General features: G+C 47.8%; 1 protein-coding gene across 1 annotated transcript in view; it reads left to right on the top strand.

The window, feature by feature from the left end:
* The first annotated feature begins 3,719 nt into the window (after nt 1–3,719).
* Nucleotides 3,720–17,494, top strand: part of SELENOI (selenoprotein I) — a 60,608-nt gene continuing 46,833 nt past the window's right edge. The window contains exon 1 of the mRNA XM_014601693.3: nt 3,720–3,863. Within this exon, the coding sequence (XP_014457179.1) occupies nt 3,807–3,863 (57 nt within the window). The 5' untranslated portion in view covers nt 3,720–3,806. The remainder of the gene's footprint in view (nt 3,864–17,494) is intronic.

The raw sequence follows: 17,494 nt of genomic DNA on the forward strand, positions 1-17,494 counted from the left end.
TTGACTCATTAGTGTCCAAGGCTCCATTTGCAGTAATGATTGATGGCTACAAAGCTCTGCGTCTCCTCTCTCATCCTCCCAGGCATCCGGCTGGCCAGTTTTCAGTGTTGGACACAATGCTGGCCTGCAGCTGTCTGGTCTTAGGGCCTGCCCAGTGCATTCCTCTCCCCCTGGCAGCCGTGATCACAGACATCCTTTGGTGAGGAGCAGGTAACACCCCGTGATGCAGAAGAGCAACTTCTAGTGCTTGCAACAAAGACTGCTTTTAACTGTGCAGGTGGCCAGCAGCCCTTTGGAAGTCATTCCAGCTGCTGGGGCAGAGAACAGCTCTTGAACAAGCCCCGGTTCCAGGAGTCATGGGGTGATGGTACCCAGCTGCTAAGCTTTTGGGGGTTCCTGTACACCAGAGCTATCTTGGGGGGGGCAAGAAATGCAGAGGGTACGGCTGCTTTTTGCTGGCGGTTGTAGGCCTGGGATTGAATTGGTGGATGGCAGAGCCCAGCAGGGAGTCTGTGACACGGGGTCTTGGCACAGGGTTGGGGCCTTTCTGCAACCCGGCTCTCTCCAGGTTTGCAAGTGCAAGGATTTCTGACGTGTTGGTTATAGCCATATTCATGGGATTATAGAAATGAGGATTGGAAGGGACCTCAGGAGGTCACGTCTAGTCCAGCACCCTGCTCCAAGCATGTTCACATATTATAGTTGTCGTGGCATTTTGCATATTGCATTTGATTCCACCCAGGAGAGTACACACACCAGTAATCTCTCCCTATGCCTGAAGAAGGGTGTATCTGTGCCCGAAAGCTATCAAAGAACCATTTGTCCAACTGCCCAGCTGGTGTAACAGGATTTCTGACCACCCCTGGTGCAGGGGGCTTGACCCTGGGGCTGGCAGGTGGCTTGCACACACATCAGCACACTCAGCCTTTGCCCCCAGCCGCCCCTCGCTGGGACATCAGCAGATCCCAAATTTGCTTTATCTCTGCAGTAACAGCACACAAGAGTGAAAATGAGATCCCGTACTGTGGTAGCAATAAGCCAATGACAACAACTAAACAGAAGGTGAAGTTGTCCATATCCTTTTCCCTGGAGGGGGAATATATCTATATCTATAGATAGATCTATAGATAGACAGATGGATATAGATACAGAGCTATATAGATAGATCTATCTATTTACAGATATATATATAGATAGCTAGCTATGTAGATATATGTAGATAGATATAGATAGATAAAGATATAGATAACTATATAGATTTCATAGACATTAGGGCTGGAAGGGACCTCGGAAGATCATCGAGTCCAGCCCCCTGTTCCAGGAGCAGGAAGTCAGCTGGGGTCATAGGATCCCAGCAAGATAAACATCCAAATTTCTCTTGAAGGGGTTCAATGTGGGTGCTTGAACCACCTCCGGTGGCAGGCTGTTCCAGACCTTGGGGGGCTCGGACAGTAAAGAAATTCTTTCTTATGTCCAGCCTGAAATAGTCTTGCAGTAGTTTATAACCGTTCGACCTTGTCATCCCTTGGGGCGCTGTGGTGAACAATCATTCCCCCAGATCCTGGTGGTCATCCCTGATAAACTTATAGGTGGCCACCAGATCACCCCTGAGCCTGTGCTTTCCCATGGCTCTCAGCCTCTCATTGTAAGGTCTGTTCTCCTGACCCCTGATCATGCGCATGGCTCTCCTCTGCATCCTCTTAAGCTTCTCCACATCCTTTTTTGAATTGTGGAGCCCAAAACTGGATGCAGTACTCCAGCTGCAGCCTCACTAAGGCCAAATACAATGGGAGAATAATGTCCTGGGATGTGCTTGAGAAGCATCTATGGATGCAAGCCAGCATTTTGCTAACTTTACTAGCTGCAGCATCACACTGAAGGCTCATGTTCATCTTGTGGTCAATCCTGACCCCCAAGTCCCTTTCATCCTTAGTGCTGTCCAGTGTAGCACTGCCGAGCCTATAAGCATGCTGCAGGTTTTTCCTCTCAAGGTGGAGAACCTTGCATTTTTTGGTGTTAAACACCATCAGGTTATCATCCTGAGCCTGCCCAGGTCAGCCTGGATTGCCCTCCTGTCCTCAGGTGTGGACGCTTTATCCCAAAGTTTGGTGCCATCGGTAAACTTGGCCAGTCTGCTTCTGACTCCAATGTCCACATCAGTAATGAAGATGTTGAACATTATGGGTCCAAGGACAGAGCCTTGAGGGACTCCACTGGTCACAGGGCACCACGACAATTGACTTCTGTCAACCACCACCCTCTGGGTCCAACCATGGAGCCAATTCCCCAGCCGGCAGATCGTGGTGGACCCAAGACCACAGTTGGGCAGTTTTGCCAAGAGGTGATCATGGGATACCAGATCGAAGGCTTTTTTAAAGTCAAGATATATGACATCAATCTCCTCTCCCTTGTCCAGATGATAGGTCACCTGGTCATAAAAGGAAATAAGATTGGTCAAGCAAGACCTACCCACAACAAACCCATGCTGGCTATTCCGCAGGATGCTGCCATCGGCCAGTCTGTTAAGACCTTCCCTGGGATAGAGGTCAGGCTGAGGGGGCTGTAGTTTGCCAGATCCACTTTTCTCCCTTTCTTGAAGATAGGCATCACATTGGCCCTCTTCCAATCATCGGGCACTTCACCAGAGCGCCAGGAGCTCAAAAAAGACCCATGCCAGGGGCTGAGCTATGCTGCTTGCCAGCTCCTTGAGTACCTTTGGGAGTAAACCGCCAGGGCCGGCTGACTTGAAGGTGTCCAGGCTGTCAACATGTTTGTTCACAAGGTCAGCATTGATGGAAGGCAAGGAACCACCGTCACTCAGGCCTCCCTGTCCTGTAGCGGGCACGGGCGTCCTGTGGGACTTGTGAAAGACCAACGCAAAGCACCTATTTAATAGGTTGGCTTTTTCCTGGGCATAAGTCATCAGTTGCCCCATCTGGTTCAGCAGGGGTCCAGTGTTGCCCTTGCTTTTCCTCTGGCTCCCCACATGTCTAAAAAAGGACTTTTTATTGTCCTTGATACATGTAGCCCGTAGGAGTTCAGTCGCAGCCTTGGCTTTCCTGGTTCGGTCCCTGCAGGTCCAGACCAGCGCGGTATAGTCTTCCTTGGAGGTGAATCCCATCCTCCATCCTTTGTAGGCCTTTCTTTTTAGATGCAGGAGGTCCGCTAGTTCCTTGCTGAGCCAAGGGGGCTGCTGTCTCTATATATAGATAGCTATATATAGATAAATCTATATCTATCTATATAGATCTCTCTCTCTCTCTCTCTCTCTCTCTCTGTATCTATAGATATATCTATATCTACATATATATAGCCAGATATATATAGATAGGTATAGGTAGACAGAGACTATAATAAATATTACACAATATTATATGGCTTAGATTAATAGAGGTACTATAAGTATATACATTATATAATATTATAGATATTATACATGAGCTATTATTATAGTGACCATAAGTACATATAATATTATACTGAATATGCATCATCGTACATAGACAATATTATAACTCTTATTTTCAAATATCAACCCCCCCCCCTCCCCCCGTGCAGGGCCCGACCCCCGGGGGCGGGGGCAGGCGGGCACGAGGAACCCCGCGGTCGCGCCCGCCGGCCGCCAGGGGGCAGTGACGCGCGGGCCGGGGCGGGGCTAGGGCCAGGGAGGGCGCGTGACGTCAGGCGCACGCCGGGTGGGCCGATGCCGGGCGGGAGGCGGCGGCTACGGCAGCCGGCGGGGGCCACGCGCCGCGCCTCAGTGTCCGCGCCGCTCGCAGCGCTGCCGCCGGGGGGGCCTGGCCGCCATGGGCGCCTGGGAGTACGTGAGCGCCGAGCAGCTGGGCGGCTTCGACAAGTACAAGGTGAGGGGCGGGGCGCTGTCATGACCCCCCAGGCCCTTGGGGGTGGAGGTGGGGTCACCCCCCGGGGCTTCGGGCCTTTTCCCCTCCTGCAAGGGGGGCACCTCCCCCCCCCCCCGGTCCCACCCGGGACCCTTCTGCAGCGCGACCCGTCCGTCCGTCCGTCCGTGGGGGGGGGCACCTCGAACCGTGGCGCTCGCCGCCCCGCCTGGGAGTGACGCTGGGCCGGCGGCTGTAGCCCACAGGAGGGACCTGACCTGCAGTGCAGACCCCGACAGCGCCCTCCCAACCGCGGGAGTGACAAGAGGAGCCTTATGGGTGGACCGAAATAATGTTAATAATGTTCATTTTGTTCCCTGTTCATGTATATGTATATATAAATACATGTATATATTTATATACGTGTGTGTCTACGTGTATATTTATGTGTGTGCATGTGTACTCTATGTATATATTTATGCGTGTGTGTATTTCCCTTGCAGGGGAAAGCAGTAGTCGGTTTAGCTGCTGTCGCTGCCTTGTGTTGGTGGCTAGCCGGGCACGGCGTCTCGTTTCGGTTCCCCTGCGCTCCTTCTTGCCGCTGCCCGCGTACTGCAGTAATAAAGCAAGTACGGGCTCTGCAATGAGCCTGTGCCCTCTGCTCCCGACAGCGTGTGTCAGCAAAGCGGCTTGTCCACCTGTGTAGCTATTGCATCTCCCTAAATGACATCACCTAAGCAGGTTTTCTGCCTGTGCCGCTCACAGCTGCGTCCGTGCCAGGTTTTCCTGGTGTACTGGAGGGGGGACTTTGATTCGGGTCCCCAGCTAGCACAGCGATGTCAGCAGGACTTTCTAGTGGAGACCAAGCCGGAGTGACTGGTCTGTTGCATTTGTGGCTTCACAGCTGCTTCTCGAGGAAGAAAGATCGTGTCAGTGTTTGAGCATCAGAGCTGTGTGTGTCATAGTTGTCAGCAGCTCTCGATCTTTAACACATTTTTTCCTCTCAGTACCCCACCCAGTGTGGCATATTCTCCCCATTGTACAGATGGAGAAATGAAGCAACTTGCTCAGTCGCCAGGGAAATCTCCACTGGCTGAACCTGCGTCTGTGGAAACTGGCTGGTGTCCTAACCCGTGCACCATTCATCTTCACCTCCTTGCTTCCTGGCTGTGTTTATAATGTGCCTATCTACAGGGAGACTTACCTGATATAAGTCATGTCTAATACTTGCTCTTTAAACAAACTTTCCTCCTTTGAGGCTCCAGAGTCCGGTTACTCAACAGCACTGAGTGGGCGGTATGAGGAGGGTGTAGTCTGTAGCTGTTTGCACTGGCAAGGCTGGCATGGGCTTAAACCTTGGATGGCTGAAGCCGTGTCAACAATGCAGACTTATGCCAAGTGGTTGGGATGGGACTTGGATGAGGTGTGACCCTGACTACCATACAAACCTCCATAGTGCAAAGAGTTATACTGGTAAAAGTATGGCTTTACTAATAATGCTTGTTTTGCTTGGCATGGGTGTGGTTTTACTATTCTAGTGCAAAGCACAGCTGTGCCAGGAGGTGTCTTTGTGCTTGGAGAGTGTTATCAGTATTATATACCATTAAAACACCCCTAGAATAGTCGTGGCCTATCCTCAGTTAAACTTTGCTGGCATAGCTTATGCTAGTGCTGGATGATTGAAATAAGCTACACCAAGAGAAGTATTTGCTGCTGGTACACAAATGGTGTAAAAAAAAAATATAAAAAAATCCATGCCTAACTTATATTGACACGCATCAAATTTCTAGCGTAGTTCTGAATTAATTTTCGTGGTGTAAGTGCAAGGAGATCTAAAGTCCACAGCTTAAATGAATTCCCAAATCTAGTGTCTCTGCTTTGCTTCCTTTGCCTCTTTTTCCTTTGCTATTTTAGATTTGGTTAGTGATATTGTATAAAACCTTACATCAGCATCTTGGTCATTTCTGTGGTCCATCAATCACCCTGAATTTTCCTCCTCCAGCTCTGCTACTTGAAGCACAGGAGAGTGAAACAGGTTATTCTCTGCTCTGATGCTTTTATGTTGCGGTATCCTGTGGATATGGGAGGCAGGGGAAAGAAAGTTACCATGTAGGCTGGGTCAGCTTATTAATTGCACAGCTCTCCTTTTTTTGACTGCCCATAAGTGGATTTTTAGCACCTGTAGACTAGAGATATTTGCTCAGAAGCAGGGGTGAAGGAGGGAGAGTCTAGACTGAAAGAAACTCACGCTCTGAGTTCATTTTTACTTGGTGCTGTCAATATTCCCAGTGCTGAAATCTGCCAAATAACAGGACTGTACTTAAAAAAAACCTGATGACGGTGATGTAGAGTGGCAGATAGTTACAACATGCTGTGTTTGGTGAGTTCCTGTAGTTGGAAAGCGGTATAAACAAATGGTTGGTGCTCAGCTTCGTGGGTGTTTTTAATTTGTGCTGTTTTTCACACTTTGTTTCTCCAACCACCAGCACACCATTCTGTCTGATTTTATCTGATTGAGATGGCAGACTCTTGAGGAGGTAGAGTCATCACTACAGTGTGTCTGTACAGTGCTGGGTATACTGGGGCCTTGGACTTGATCGACGTTCTCAGATGCTACTGCAACACTTGCGATCAAAGGTGTTTTTGAACGTGGGGTGGCAGGAGAGCAAGTTTATAGATTCTGTATTATAAGGCTCGAGCAGAGGAAATGGTGCAATCCTCATTTAATCTAGGTGGAGAGGATGAGGAGATAAGATCAGGGATGCCTTGTGGGGAGGAGTTGAGGACCTTTGAAGCTTCAGAGCAGATGTGTGTGTTTATTAGAGAAGAAGCAGGAAAGGGATTCAATGGGAGGCAGGGAGAGTTGGGGGGCCAGAGGTGAGGGAAAAAGAAAGTTACCTTGGCAATGTTGCTTCAAATGCTCTGGGGAGGGAGGGAAGAGCATCAGATGCTTTGCATATCATACAGTCCCACTGGATGCTTGGCAGAAGGCCAGAACAGAGGAGGACACAGTAGGAGAGCTAGATGAATGCTCTTCATATGTTCAACACCCCTGATCTACCATATGGCCCACAGAACCGTTCCATCTGGCCTGCTTGTAGTCTGGTCGGCCACAGAAGTTGGGGGGTAGGGCTATTGGGTGTGGCATGCCACAGAATTTGAGGTCCCTGGACCCTGATGGACATAAATGTTGGTAGCAGAGGGGTGAGTGAGGGCTATGCAAATATTGCCCGTGCTCGCACAGCTTCCCAAATGTAGACCCAGGTCATCACCACTGCACCTGCTAATCTGGCTTGGGAGGAATCCCCCTGGTCTGGCTTGTGTCCTGCAGTGAGTTTGATGCTCCCATGTTAGATTTCCTTATTGGGAAACTTTTTATACTCAAGACACACCTTGGAAAATGCTGGCTCATAGCTTTTACTTATTTTTTCACTACAGAAAAATAGTGAATCGTGTTTGTATGCTTACTAACAATGTTTGGCACCCAGCAGCATCCCTGAAAGGATTGTCATGGCACCCTGGTTGGGAATCTCTGAATTATTTAGAGCAGTGGGAGCCAACGTTTCAGGCAGAAGTGCCACAAATTAATCTCCGTGCCCTCCCTGAGTACCACTGTGGTCCTCTTCCCCTGCCCAGTCAGCCTCTCTGCTTTCTTCTCCCTGCCCAATGTGCTCCTTTGCTTTTGATTCCTTGCCTGAACTGCTCTGCTTTCTGCTACCTGTGCGAGTTTCAGCTGCATTGCTTGCCACTTCCCCATCTGTGTGGCTCATGACCAAGGCTGCCCATGCCACCTGAGGCACTTGTGCTGCAGGTTGGCCACCCCTGATCTAGATGGACCACTTCAGACAGCTGTACCTGGAACAATGCTTCACTGGTTCCCAGAGAAACAGACTAAAGAATCCTCTCTAAGGAAGCTATCTAGGTGTAAAGCAGGGTATTAATTAGCGGTCAGTATAACTCCCCAGGAAGGCTTTTGTTCCAGTCTGAATGCCTTTTCCAGGCTTCATGTTTTTTAAATAAGTATCTTCATACCTACTCCAGGGAAAGAAAGGCATTCCACTTACAGAAAAGCTGGGTCCACGTGGCATGTAACACTCATAATTAGCGTGTTGAATCTTGCCCTGCTGAATGCCTGGATATGTTCCCCATGTCAACAAGCCCTAAGTGTGGCTTATCTCTTCCCACTTCTGTTTTCCCATTTTATGAATGCATCTTGGTGGGCTGTTCACTGACCCATGTTTTGTTTTGCAAATTAATGATTTTACCAGAAGGGTTGAGGCCTAAAGTTAGGAGAAAAAGTTCTTGTTAAAGACTGCGGGAAATGTAGCAAATGTGCAAATGTCATCCAGACTTTGGCCTGCTGCTATTAGTGATTGCCAAGAAACGTGAGAAGTCGAGGAACATAATGGAGGTAGGCTGCGAGCACAGCCCTTTGTGTCTTTGTGGCTTCTCGCATCCAAAACTTGTGCTGGTGCTGCATTCTGCTCTTTGAAGGTGGATGTTTGAAAAGGCATGCTTGTGCACAGAGAGAGTTGTTGGGGACAGCTCTCCAGAGAGAAAGAAGCTTGTGAAGCTGTTTGTGAATAAACATTTTTGTCTTAAGGTTGTTGGTTTGCACTGTGCTTTACGATGAATGGAGACCTGGATTCTGCCAGGAGGTGTTTAATCTTTCTCCTCCTGTGTGTTATGGAAGTGCATTGCAGATGCAGGGTAGCAGATATTTTCAGTGTGCACCCTAAATGGGGTGGAGTGGGAAGCTGAGAGAGAACGTTAACAATTTCGTTGCAGGTCTGGATGTTGGGGAGGCTGGTTGGAAAGCCAGGCTTTCCTTCAACAGTAGGTTTGCTATGCTTAGTTTCAACTGGCAGCAAAAAAAGAAAAATATCCTAAGCATCTTGTCAGCAAAGAAGGAAGTAAGATATTGCCATTCCTGGGTTTATGCTTTCTTGTGGTGAGAATTGCTTTGATACTGCAGTGAGGTAAGGGAAGCAAATAAGAACTGAGCTGGATTGCTGTCATGTCAAAGATGAGAGCATGCCAGGGACTTCATTCCTTCCGAAATCTTGGAAAAGGGCATGTTAGTGGGCCCAAAGCAAAGCTAGCTCTGAAAAGCAAGGGCAAGTTTTAGTATTACTGTTGGATCATGGTGTGTCCCCATTCTTGTCTGCTTGTCTCTGGGCATTCTCAGTGACCAGTTCCTTTCTGTTATTTCTCCTCCCCCTACATTGCCTCTTTTCCCCCCCAGTCTTGTGGGTGGGAGGGGGAAGAGACAACCCAGTATTGTGAGCACGGTATTCAGAGGCTCAGTCTTGCCAGTATTTACACAGAAGTCTTGTTGTTCTATCTTTTGAACCCACATACCTTGGTTTGTAGAGTTTCTTAGTTATTGGTTTCTGAATCTAAACTTTCAGCATGCTGAGAGCTTGGTGACTATTAATTTGTGATCAGGTCAGGCACTAGGAAAACACTGGCTGTGTGTGCAGGAAGCTCAGGGTGTACAAAGGCTGCTTATTTTGCACATCATGAAGTTCCCAGTTTTCCTGGTGTCTTGCAAACGCTGTTAAATTCAGAACATGGCATATGGAGACCTGATACCATCTTCTCAGTGCGGAGCTCTTATCTCATAAACAGGAAGGCAGTGCTGGGATCTGGCTATCCAAGATGCGTCTAATGTGCTTATTACCACTGTGCCTGGGTGTTGCCTACAGTAACAGTGGATTTGCTCATGGGGGATCTTATCTCCTACATTCCTTGTTGCAGCTGTAGGTGGTTAAGAATCTCCCTAATGACGCTCTTGTTGTCCAACCATAGTTGTTTTTTACATCTTCGTGTGTCTAAGGTAGCTGGGCTTGGTCTCATTCTGATGTGCTCTGGTTGGGGGCAGTCAAAGGATTTCTGCAGGTTTTTTGTTTTGTTTTGTTTTGTTTTTGCTGTGAGCAAATTCAGCAGCAGCAGCAATCTAGTTGAGCATAGTTGTTTTGGAGTGTCTTCTGCAGCAAGGCAGTCCTGCCAGCAGGCAGGAGTCCCTAGCCAGGTAAAGACCAAGATGATTTAGGTTTGAAAGTCTAGTACAAGTATTGGCCTAACTTAAAACCTCTGACCTGGAAAGGCCCAGAAACTAGGCTCTACATTAACACTCAATTCATCTCACTTGTGCATCTGCCCTAGGCAGCCTTTTAATTTCTGCCTTACCCTGTTATTGAGGGAGTGAGGAAATGGATAAAAGGACCACTGCCCTGAGCTAAAGGGGAATGGGGATTTAACTGCCTGTTAGATGCTATGTAGTAAGTGTCCATACACTTTTACTTACCCACAGCAAGCAAAAAGCTAAACTCGATGGCTTAGTCCTGCTTTATTGACGTGTTTGAAGGTCAGTTATGGGTGGATCCTGGACACTTCTGATAGTTCACAGGCCTATTAAAAACAGTGTGGTTATCTCACACACATCACATGGAGCTTGCTTCTTTTTCTTTTCCACTTCTATCCTCACTAGGTTACACTGGTCCCCTGGGTGCTTCCCCCCCTTTTAGATCCTTATGGTCTTTCCTCCCACCCAGCCTCAAGCTGCTAGTTTCTTCGCGTTGGGCTGGGAACGTGCTCTGTTCTATTCCTCAGCAATCTTGAAGTCTCTGGGAATTTGCAGACTAAAAATAATCTGCTCTCAGTGGTATAGAGCACTGCTACGTGATAAACAAATTGGTGGAAAGTGTCTGTGATGCACTCTCTACAGCTGTTTCTGAGAACACGAGCCCTTCAAATACCTTCTCGGCATTGCTGTTTTGCGATACTGAAAGGGTTTAGCGCACGTTACTTGCTATAGACTTTCATGTTTAAAAATGACTCAAATGCAGTGCAAACTGACTTGTCTCTTTCTCCAGTTCAAGTTTTCTGATTTTTCCTTTCAGCTGACTTTAATGATTTGTGTAGGAAAGTCCAAGCCAAAGCAAATAAGGGCAGCTTCTCCCACCCCCCACAGCAGTAGTCTGCATTCTTTTGCATTGCCCCGAGTATGAAAGGTGTGGATGCATAGCGCAGGGAGAACAGGAAGCTGTGGTAACATAATTTTGCATCTTATCACTTCCTCAAAGATACAAGCTCTGTCAAGTTGCATGTACTGCATTATTAAATATGCATACTTCTTAAAGCATATTGAGTCATAGCTCCCTCTGAATTAACGGCATGCTGTAATAAGTGTTGGAAGAATGTTGTAACCTCATCTGCCCTCGTGGCTTTGATGATCCTTGTAGGATGGAGAAGTGATTAGTATCTGTGAAAGTGTGGTTGTTTTTTTGGTTTTTTTTTTCTTGCATCATTGCCATTGGTTTCAGACCTCTACCTAGTAGATCTGCTCTAAGGTATAATGTCTCCCATTGCCTTGTCTTGCAGAGCAAGATTGCTTTTTGCAAGTAATGTTACTGTGGTGATAGATAAAAGAGACTGGAGCAGTATTCAGGAGGTCTCTCAAGTTAGGGCAGTAGTCTGGAATAACAGGTTAGCATAGTGTTGCTGGCTAGTCTCTGAACTAAGTCATGAAATGAGGTCAGGAGTCTTGGTATCTGCTCTGGAAATGTTTCCAGAGTTCATTCAGTAAATGCTGGTGTACTTGTTTGATCCAGATCTCTAATCACTGTGGCTGGGTCCACACGAGCAGGGGTGTGCCTTAGCAGCACAAATTTGTGCTGCTTCAACTTTGTGCCCTAGTTCATGCCACTGCCTGTGTGCTGTGCAGCAGCACATGACTGTAGGGGAGCTGGCAGCCCACAGCTGCCTGGCTCCCATCTCCACGCCCTGTGGAGCCCCTGCACTGAGTCGCACTGTGCCCTAGCCGCTCCCTGCTTGGATGGGACATAGTGCACCTCAAGACGGGGGAGCAGACAGGCTTGGGCTGGCTGGTCCCCTGTCGGTGTGCCTTAGTGCAGGGGCTCCACTGGGAAGCCTCGATGCTGAGGCATGGAGATGGGGCTGTCAGCCCAGGGTTGCCTGATCCGTTGTCTTGAGCACCCTCTCCCCCAGCCAGTCAACAAAGTCTCCATAGTGCATGGAGATGGGAGGGCTCCATAGCATGAGGAGATGGGAGAGCAGGCAGCCCTGGGCCTGCTCCCCCATCTCTGCATTTGTCCCAGTGTTCGCCACTTTGGTGTGGTTTGCACTACTTTTTTTTCGAGGGTTTAATTTTTTTTCGCTACTAGGAAATTCCCGTAGCATATTTTGCCCCAACACTGCAAATTAGCAGAGCTGAGCCACTGATTAATGTGCAGCTCGTGTGGTTTGTGTCTCTGCAAAAAAGTTTGCAGCACTACAAAGCACATGTGCCTGCACATGTGGATCCAGCCTCTGTGGCTGTTGAGAGCTTCCAAGTCCTTGCCAGCAGCTCAACACTGGTCATGCACACTCTTAAAGTCTTGCAGCTGGCCCTTGCACAGTGTATGCTTTGCTAAGCTCTGTGAGGTTGAACTTCATTCATCTCTCTAAAGCTATGTCAGGATGCCTCCAGGCCTCTTCATATTTGATCAGTAGTAGCTAGTTTGTAGGGCTTGACAAAGCATGTCTCCGGCTGTCAAACCCTGACTCTTTAAATACTCGAGTGCTTTTTTAGAGAATGTCAAACCTTTTTTCCAGCTTCGAAACAAGAATGTGATTCTTTAGTTTTGGTATATTTTAGCTAGAGATCTTTAAATTTTGCTGTGTTCTCTACCATTGCAACATTTGTCAGCATGATTTTCATGTTAGGGGTACTGCATGGTGCAGCCCAAATCAAACAGAGCAGAGGTCTCCATCATTAAGCTACCATCCTGGCTGCCAAATGATCGATCTCTGTTCTCTAGTCCATTAACATGGGAGACTTGACACAGTTTCAGTAACTGCATGGGCCACTGCCAAATTACACTGAATCTCTCTCAAAGGGTGTGCGGGCAGCAACCCAAAAGGGAGCAGCTTACTGTTCTGCTCAGTGCCTTGGTAGGAATATGGCTGAGGGCATATTTAAACTCTGAGCAACTTACAGGTGTGATCAACAGCCTCAAACACAAGCTGCCTTCTGGGTGCGTCAGCAGTGGCCATTTCCAGTCAGATTATGACAGTGTTTGTGAATTGTTGAATCATAGAAAAGTAGGACTGGAGGTCATCTAGTTCATCCCCCTGCTCAGGGCAGGATCCTTCTTATCCAAAATGTCCCATACAAGCATTTGTCTAAACTTAAAACCTAGTTTCCTAAAACTATAGAAACAACCCTGTGACAACTACACAGCACTGCAACACCAGCAACAGCCCAACCTGCCACAGGTAAGGGAGGAGGGGGACAAGGGCAGTGTCATTGTCCCACCACTGCAAGGATTGTTAAATACACTCAAGAGATTCAAGGAAAAGGACCCCTCCTCCCCATAAAGAGGAAGGCAACCTGCCCCTTCCCCCCCCAGCTCATGTATCTGATGTTCTCCTCAAACAACTGGCTGCACAGCCTGTGTTTCCTTTCACCGAAGGCTATGAAAAGTTGTGTCCCTGTGCAGTGTTCAGGGGCAGCTCCTTGGTAGAATCCAGACACCTTCCTCAGCAAGGCATTGCAGGGCTTAGCAGCAGCTAAGTAATCAGGACCATGTCCCCACTGCAAGCAAGCAGAGGTTTGCAGCACAAATGAACTTGTGTTTGAGCTACTGTAGGACCATGGGCTAAAGGTACAGTGTAGTCATAGCTTTGTTTGCAATAAATTGGAGAGGGGTGGGGAGGGAGAGATTTGTCTGTGTTTCTGATCCTGCAGGGAATGGTGGGAAGTTATCAGAAGGACTTCTGGCTTTCTGGTGTTTTAGCCAGTATCCACATTTAGCAGCTTGCCAACATGAATACTTGAGTTTGGTCTCCCATATTGGTCTGGGTCAAGTAGCTTGAGTGCAAAGCACCGCCTCACTTGTCTGGGAGGTGTGCATCTGTAGATGGAAAATGGGTTAGGAGGTAAACATGGAAGTAAGAGCCAGAGTTACTTCAGCAGGGAAGGCATGTCCTAAAAAGATGCAGGGAAAGCACCTGCCCTGCTTACAGCTTCGAGAGGGCAACTTTTCCACAGGTAGTAGTGCTTAAAGAGTAGATCTCCCATGTGTTCTGATGCCACAAATTCTTTCCTCTAGCAAAACGTTTTTTGCTAGTGGGAAGAACTGAGGGTGTCTGCTTCACATGGAGATCCATAGAGAAATGTGTTGTAGTGAGGAAAAAGGAACTGTATCCTGTTGGCAGGAAGGAGAGGTTTGTACTCTGAGCCATTTCCATTGCAGTCTTTTTTTTTCCATAGGACTAAAAATCCACTCTCTGTCTCCTGGCTCTGATTTGGATTTCAGCTGAAATGAGCCTCATTAAAATGTCCTTGATCCTGGGCTACGAGTTGCTTTAGAATGTGCTGTTGGTTATCACAAAATCAAATCACTTACCACTTTCTGAGGCTGATATTAGAAAAATTAGGGGTTATAAAATGCCTCGGCTTGGCATCTCTGCTTTCCACAAGACTTGGAGCTGTGGGGGGGTGGGGTGGGGATAGAGTTTAACTCCTGTCTCCTCCCATCTTTGCTAATGGTGAATGATTTGGAAGTGAGAGAAGGTTATTGACCAAAATGTGACAGCCCCACTCTCACTTGTTTGCACACGTATGAGCAGCTTTATGTTGTAATTCTCTATAACAGGGACCAATAAAGGCAATGCTGAAAGCTAGGAGGAGGATTTTTCTGCAGTTCTTCACTCCAGTTGTAATCTTCTCTGTGTTTACTTTGATAGGTATTGTATTTGTTGGCATACCCCTCCCTGCCCCTGGATAAAAACGCTCATTGTGTTTTCAGACGGTGGAATGAAAAAAAAATTTTTCCTTGTCGGGGGACTGGAGAGAACAGCAGTCTGTGGCTACTCCTTTATCTTCCAAGCTGTTGGTTAACTGTGGGCAAGTCTTCCCCCAACAGCATCTGTGTGCTCTGGCAGCATCTTGAAGGTAGACCTGCAGCAGGTGTTGGGTCACTTCCCCCCTCCTCACCATCCATCCCCTTCTATGAAACAGTCAAGCTGCTGCTAGGCCTGTAGCAGTGTCTGGGTGGGGAAGAGGGTGCTGGACAAGGGACAGTGCTCTGAGCACGTGGGACTCAGCTGCATTGCCTCACTTAAGATGCCCCCCAGTTTCCAGCAGCTGTGGGTTTTTGGAGAAACTAGGTGTGTGGAAAATATGGTGCACTTAAAAAGGGGCTCCTTACTGATTCCCCTTTGTGTGATTGAATGAGCTTCTCTGCTTCTGCTTTTCATTCTGATTTTTTTTTTTAAAGAAAATTCAACTGAACTGTAGCAAGCTGCAGGCAGTGTGCTCCATTGGTTCGCTAGACTGGGGAAAAATGTTGTCTTTGCCAATAAGAGTTCATCTGAAGGTCTGCTCCAAGTCTAGTTGAAGGTAAAGGAAGTGTTCTGGTCAGGACATCTCCTTTTCTACCCAGGTTGTGGGAGGGCGCCTTCTCATAGTATCATAATGCTTAGGGTCGGAAGGGACCTAAACAGATCTTCAGTTTTGACCCCCTGCTCTGGGCAGGAATGGGTGCCAGGGTCATATCAGTCAAGCCAAATATATGTCCAGCCTCCTCTTGAAGACCCCCAAGGTAAGAGAGAGCACCACTTCCCTTGGGAGCCTGTTCCAGAGCCGAGCAGGCCTAACTTGAAGTAATGTCTCCTGATGTTCAACCTGAACCTTCTCTCTAACAATTTGTGGCCATTATTCCTAGTAACCCTGGGTGGTGCTCGGGGGAACAGAGCCTCCCCCAATTCCCTCTGGTCCCCCCGGTGAGTTTGTAAGTGGCCACCAGATCTCCTCTCAGCCTTCTCTTGTGGAGGCTGAATAGGTTCAGGCCCTTTAGCCTTTCCTTGTAGGGCCTGCCCCAGTGCCCCTTAACCGTGTGAGTGGCCCTCCTCTGGACCCTCTCAATGCTATCCACATCCCTCCTGAAGTGCAGCGCCCAGAACTGGACGCAGTACTCTAACTGTGGCTTGACCAATGCCGCATAGAGGGTAAGTATCCCCTCCTTGGACCTGCTTGTGATGCATCAGTAGATGCTCAACAAGGTGCAGTTAGCCTTCCTGACTGCTTCCTCGCATTGGCAGCTCATGTTCATCCTGGAGTCAACAATGACTCCAAGATCCCTTTCTGCCACTGTGTTGACAAGACGGGTGTTTCCCAGCCTATAGGTGTGTTTGCTGGTTTCTTCTTAGATGCAGCACCTTGCACTTGTCTGCGTTGAAATCCATCCTGTTCTCATCCACCCAATTTTGTAATTTGCCTAGATCTAGCTGTATTCTTTCCCTCCTCTCCAGTATGCCCACCTCGCCCCACAACTTGGTGTTGTCAGCTCCTTCAGGATCTTAATTAAAAATCCACCCTGCTTTTGTATCCTGACAGGCACCCTTCAGGCCCTGATTGTCTCTCTCCTAGTCCAGGGTACTCTGCTGATTTTGGATCTTTCTGATGCTAATCCCACTCCTTCCAAATCTGCTCTGCTAGGCATTGTGCAGCCGTATCTGAGTCTCTTAAGTGGTTCAGGTCCTTCCTTCATCCCACAGTGATGCCATTCCTTATTTTTTTATATCATTCTCAGACAGCTCCTTCATTGTTCCCATGCGTAAATGCCTTTTGAAGTCTGTTGACCAAGTGTTCATTTTTTGCCATGTTTAAAAGGCTCCTAAATCCCTAATCCAGCAGTTCCATGTATGCAGTCTTCTTGTGTGCCTACATTTGACCATTTTTCTACACATGCTTGTGCTTGCTTATTGTACTTTGTGAGGTCTGTCATTGTACATGTGCCTTTGAGCAAGGAGCATTGCAGTAGATGATGTCTGAGGCTCTGTGCTGCAGGTGGTTGAATCAATTGTCTAGCCCAACTTCATTAGTTCCTTGGAGCATCCAACTGGTATGTCTGTGGTTGAGACCACCACCTTTACCATGGTTTATCAGCGCCTGGTGGTAAGGACTCGACTGCTGAAACATCTTTTTTTTTTACTTTTTTTTGCTGTCGGGTATTTTCTTCAGCCTCTCATTACACATCTGTAGTCATATCTCCTTGGGTGAGGCATTGGTAGGTTGGGTGCTAGTGAGGAAGCTCCTGCATGACTTCAGACATTTGTATGCTGTGGAATGGTCATACAGTGGGTGTCTTGCATGTATGCAGTTGTTTTAATTAAATGTATATATTAAGGGAGGGGGGAAGCCAACCAACAAAAGTATCTCTGCCTAACCTGAATATCAGAGACCCTCCTTTCTTTTTACCTTTCATCTCCCTCCCTCCTCCCCCCCACTAGGGTGTGGCACAGGCTTGCTTGTCTCTGTCTTCTATATTACAAAGGTGTAGGTTGTAGCCATGTTGGTCTAAGGACAAGGTTCTTTGGGTAAATCTGATGTCTTCTATTAGACCAACTCCAATAGATGGAAAAATTCTTCTTAGTAAGCTTTCAGGTTTAAATACCATTCATCGGGTTGAGGAAGCTTCTGCAGATGATATGTGCTCTTCTTGGATGGAATGAACAGTAAAGAAGCCAGAGGCTGGTATGCATACAAGAAAGCCAGTCAGTGGAGATGTAAATTGAGGAGTCAGTGGGTGAGAGACAGACTAGGGGGTTGGGGGGGGAAGGGAAATGAATGTAGCTGGTAAATA

Source organism: Alligator mississippiensis, chromosome 1 (genome assembly GCF_030867095.1).
Source record: "Alligator mississippiensis isolate rAllMis1 chromosome 1, rAllMis1, whole genome shotgun sequence".
Classification (NCBI taxonomy): Eukaryota; Metazoa; Chordata; order Crocodylia; family Alligatoridae; genus Alligator; species Alligator mississippiensis.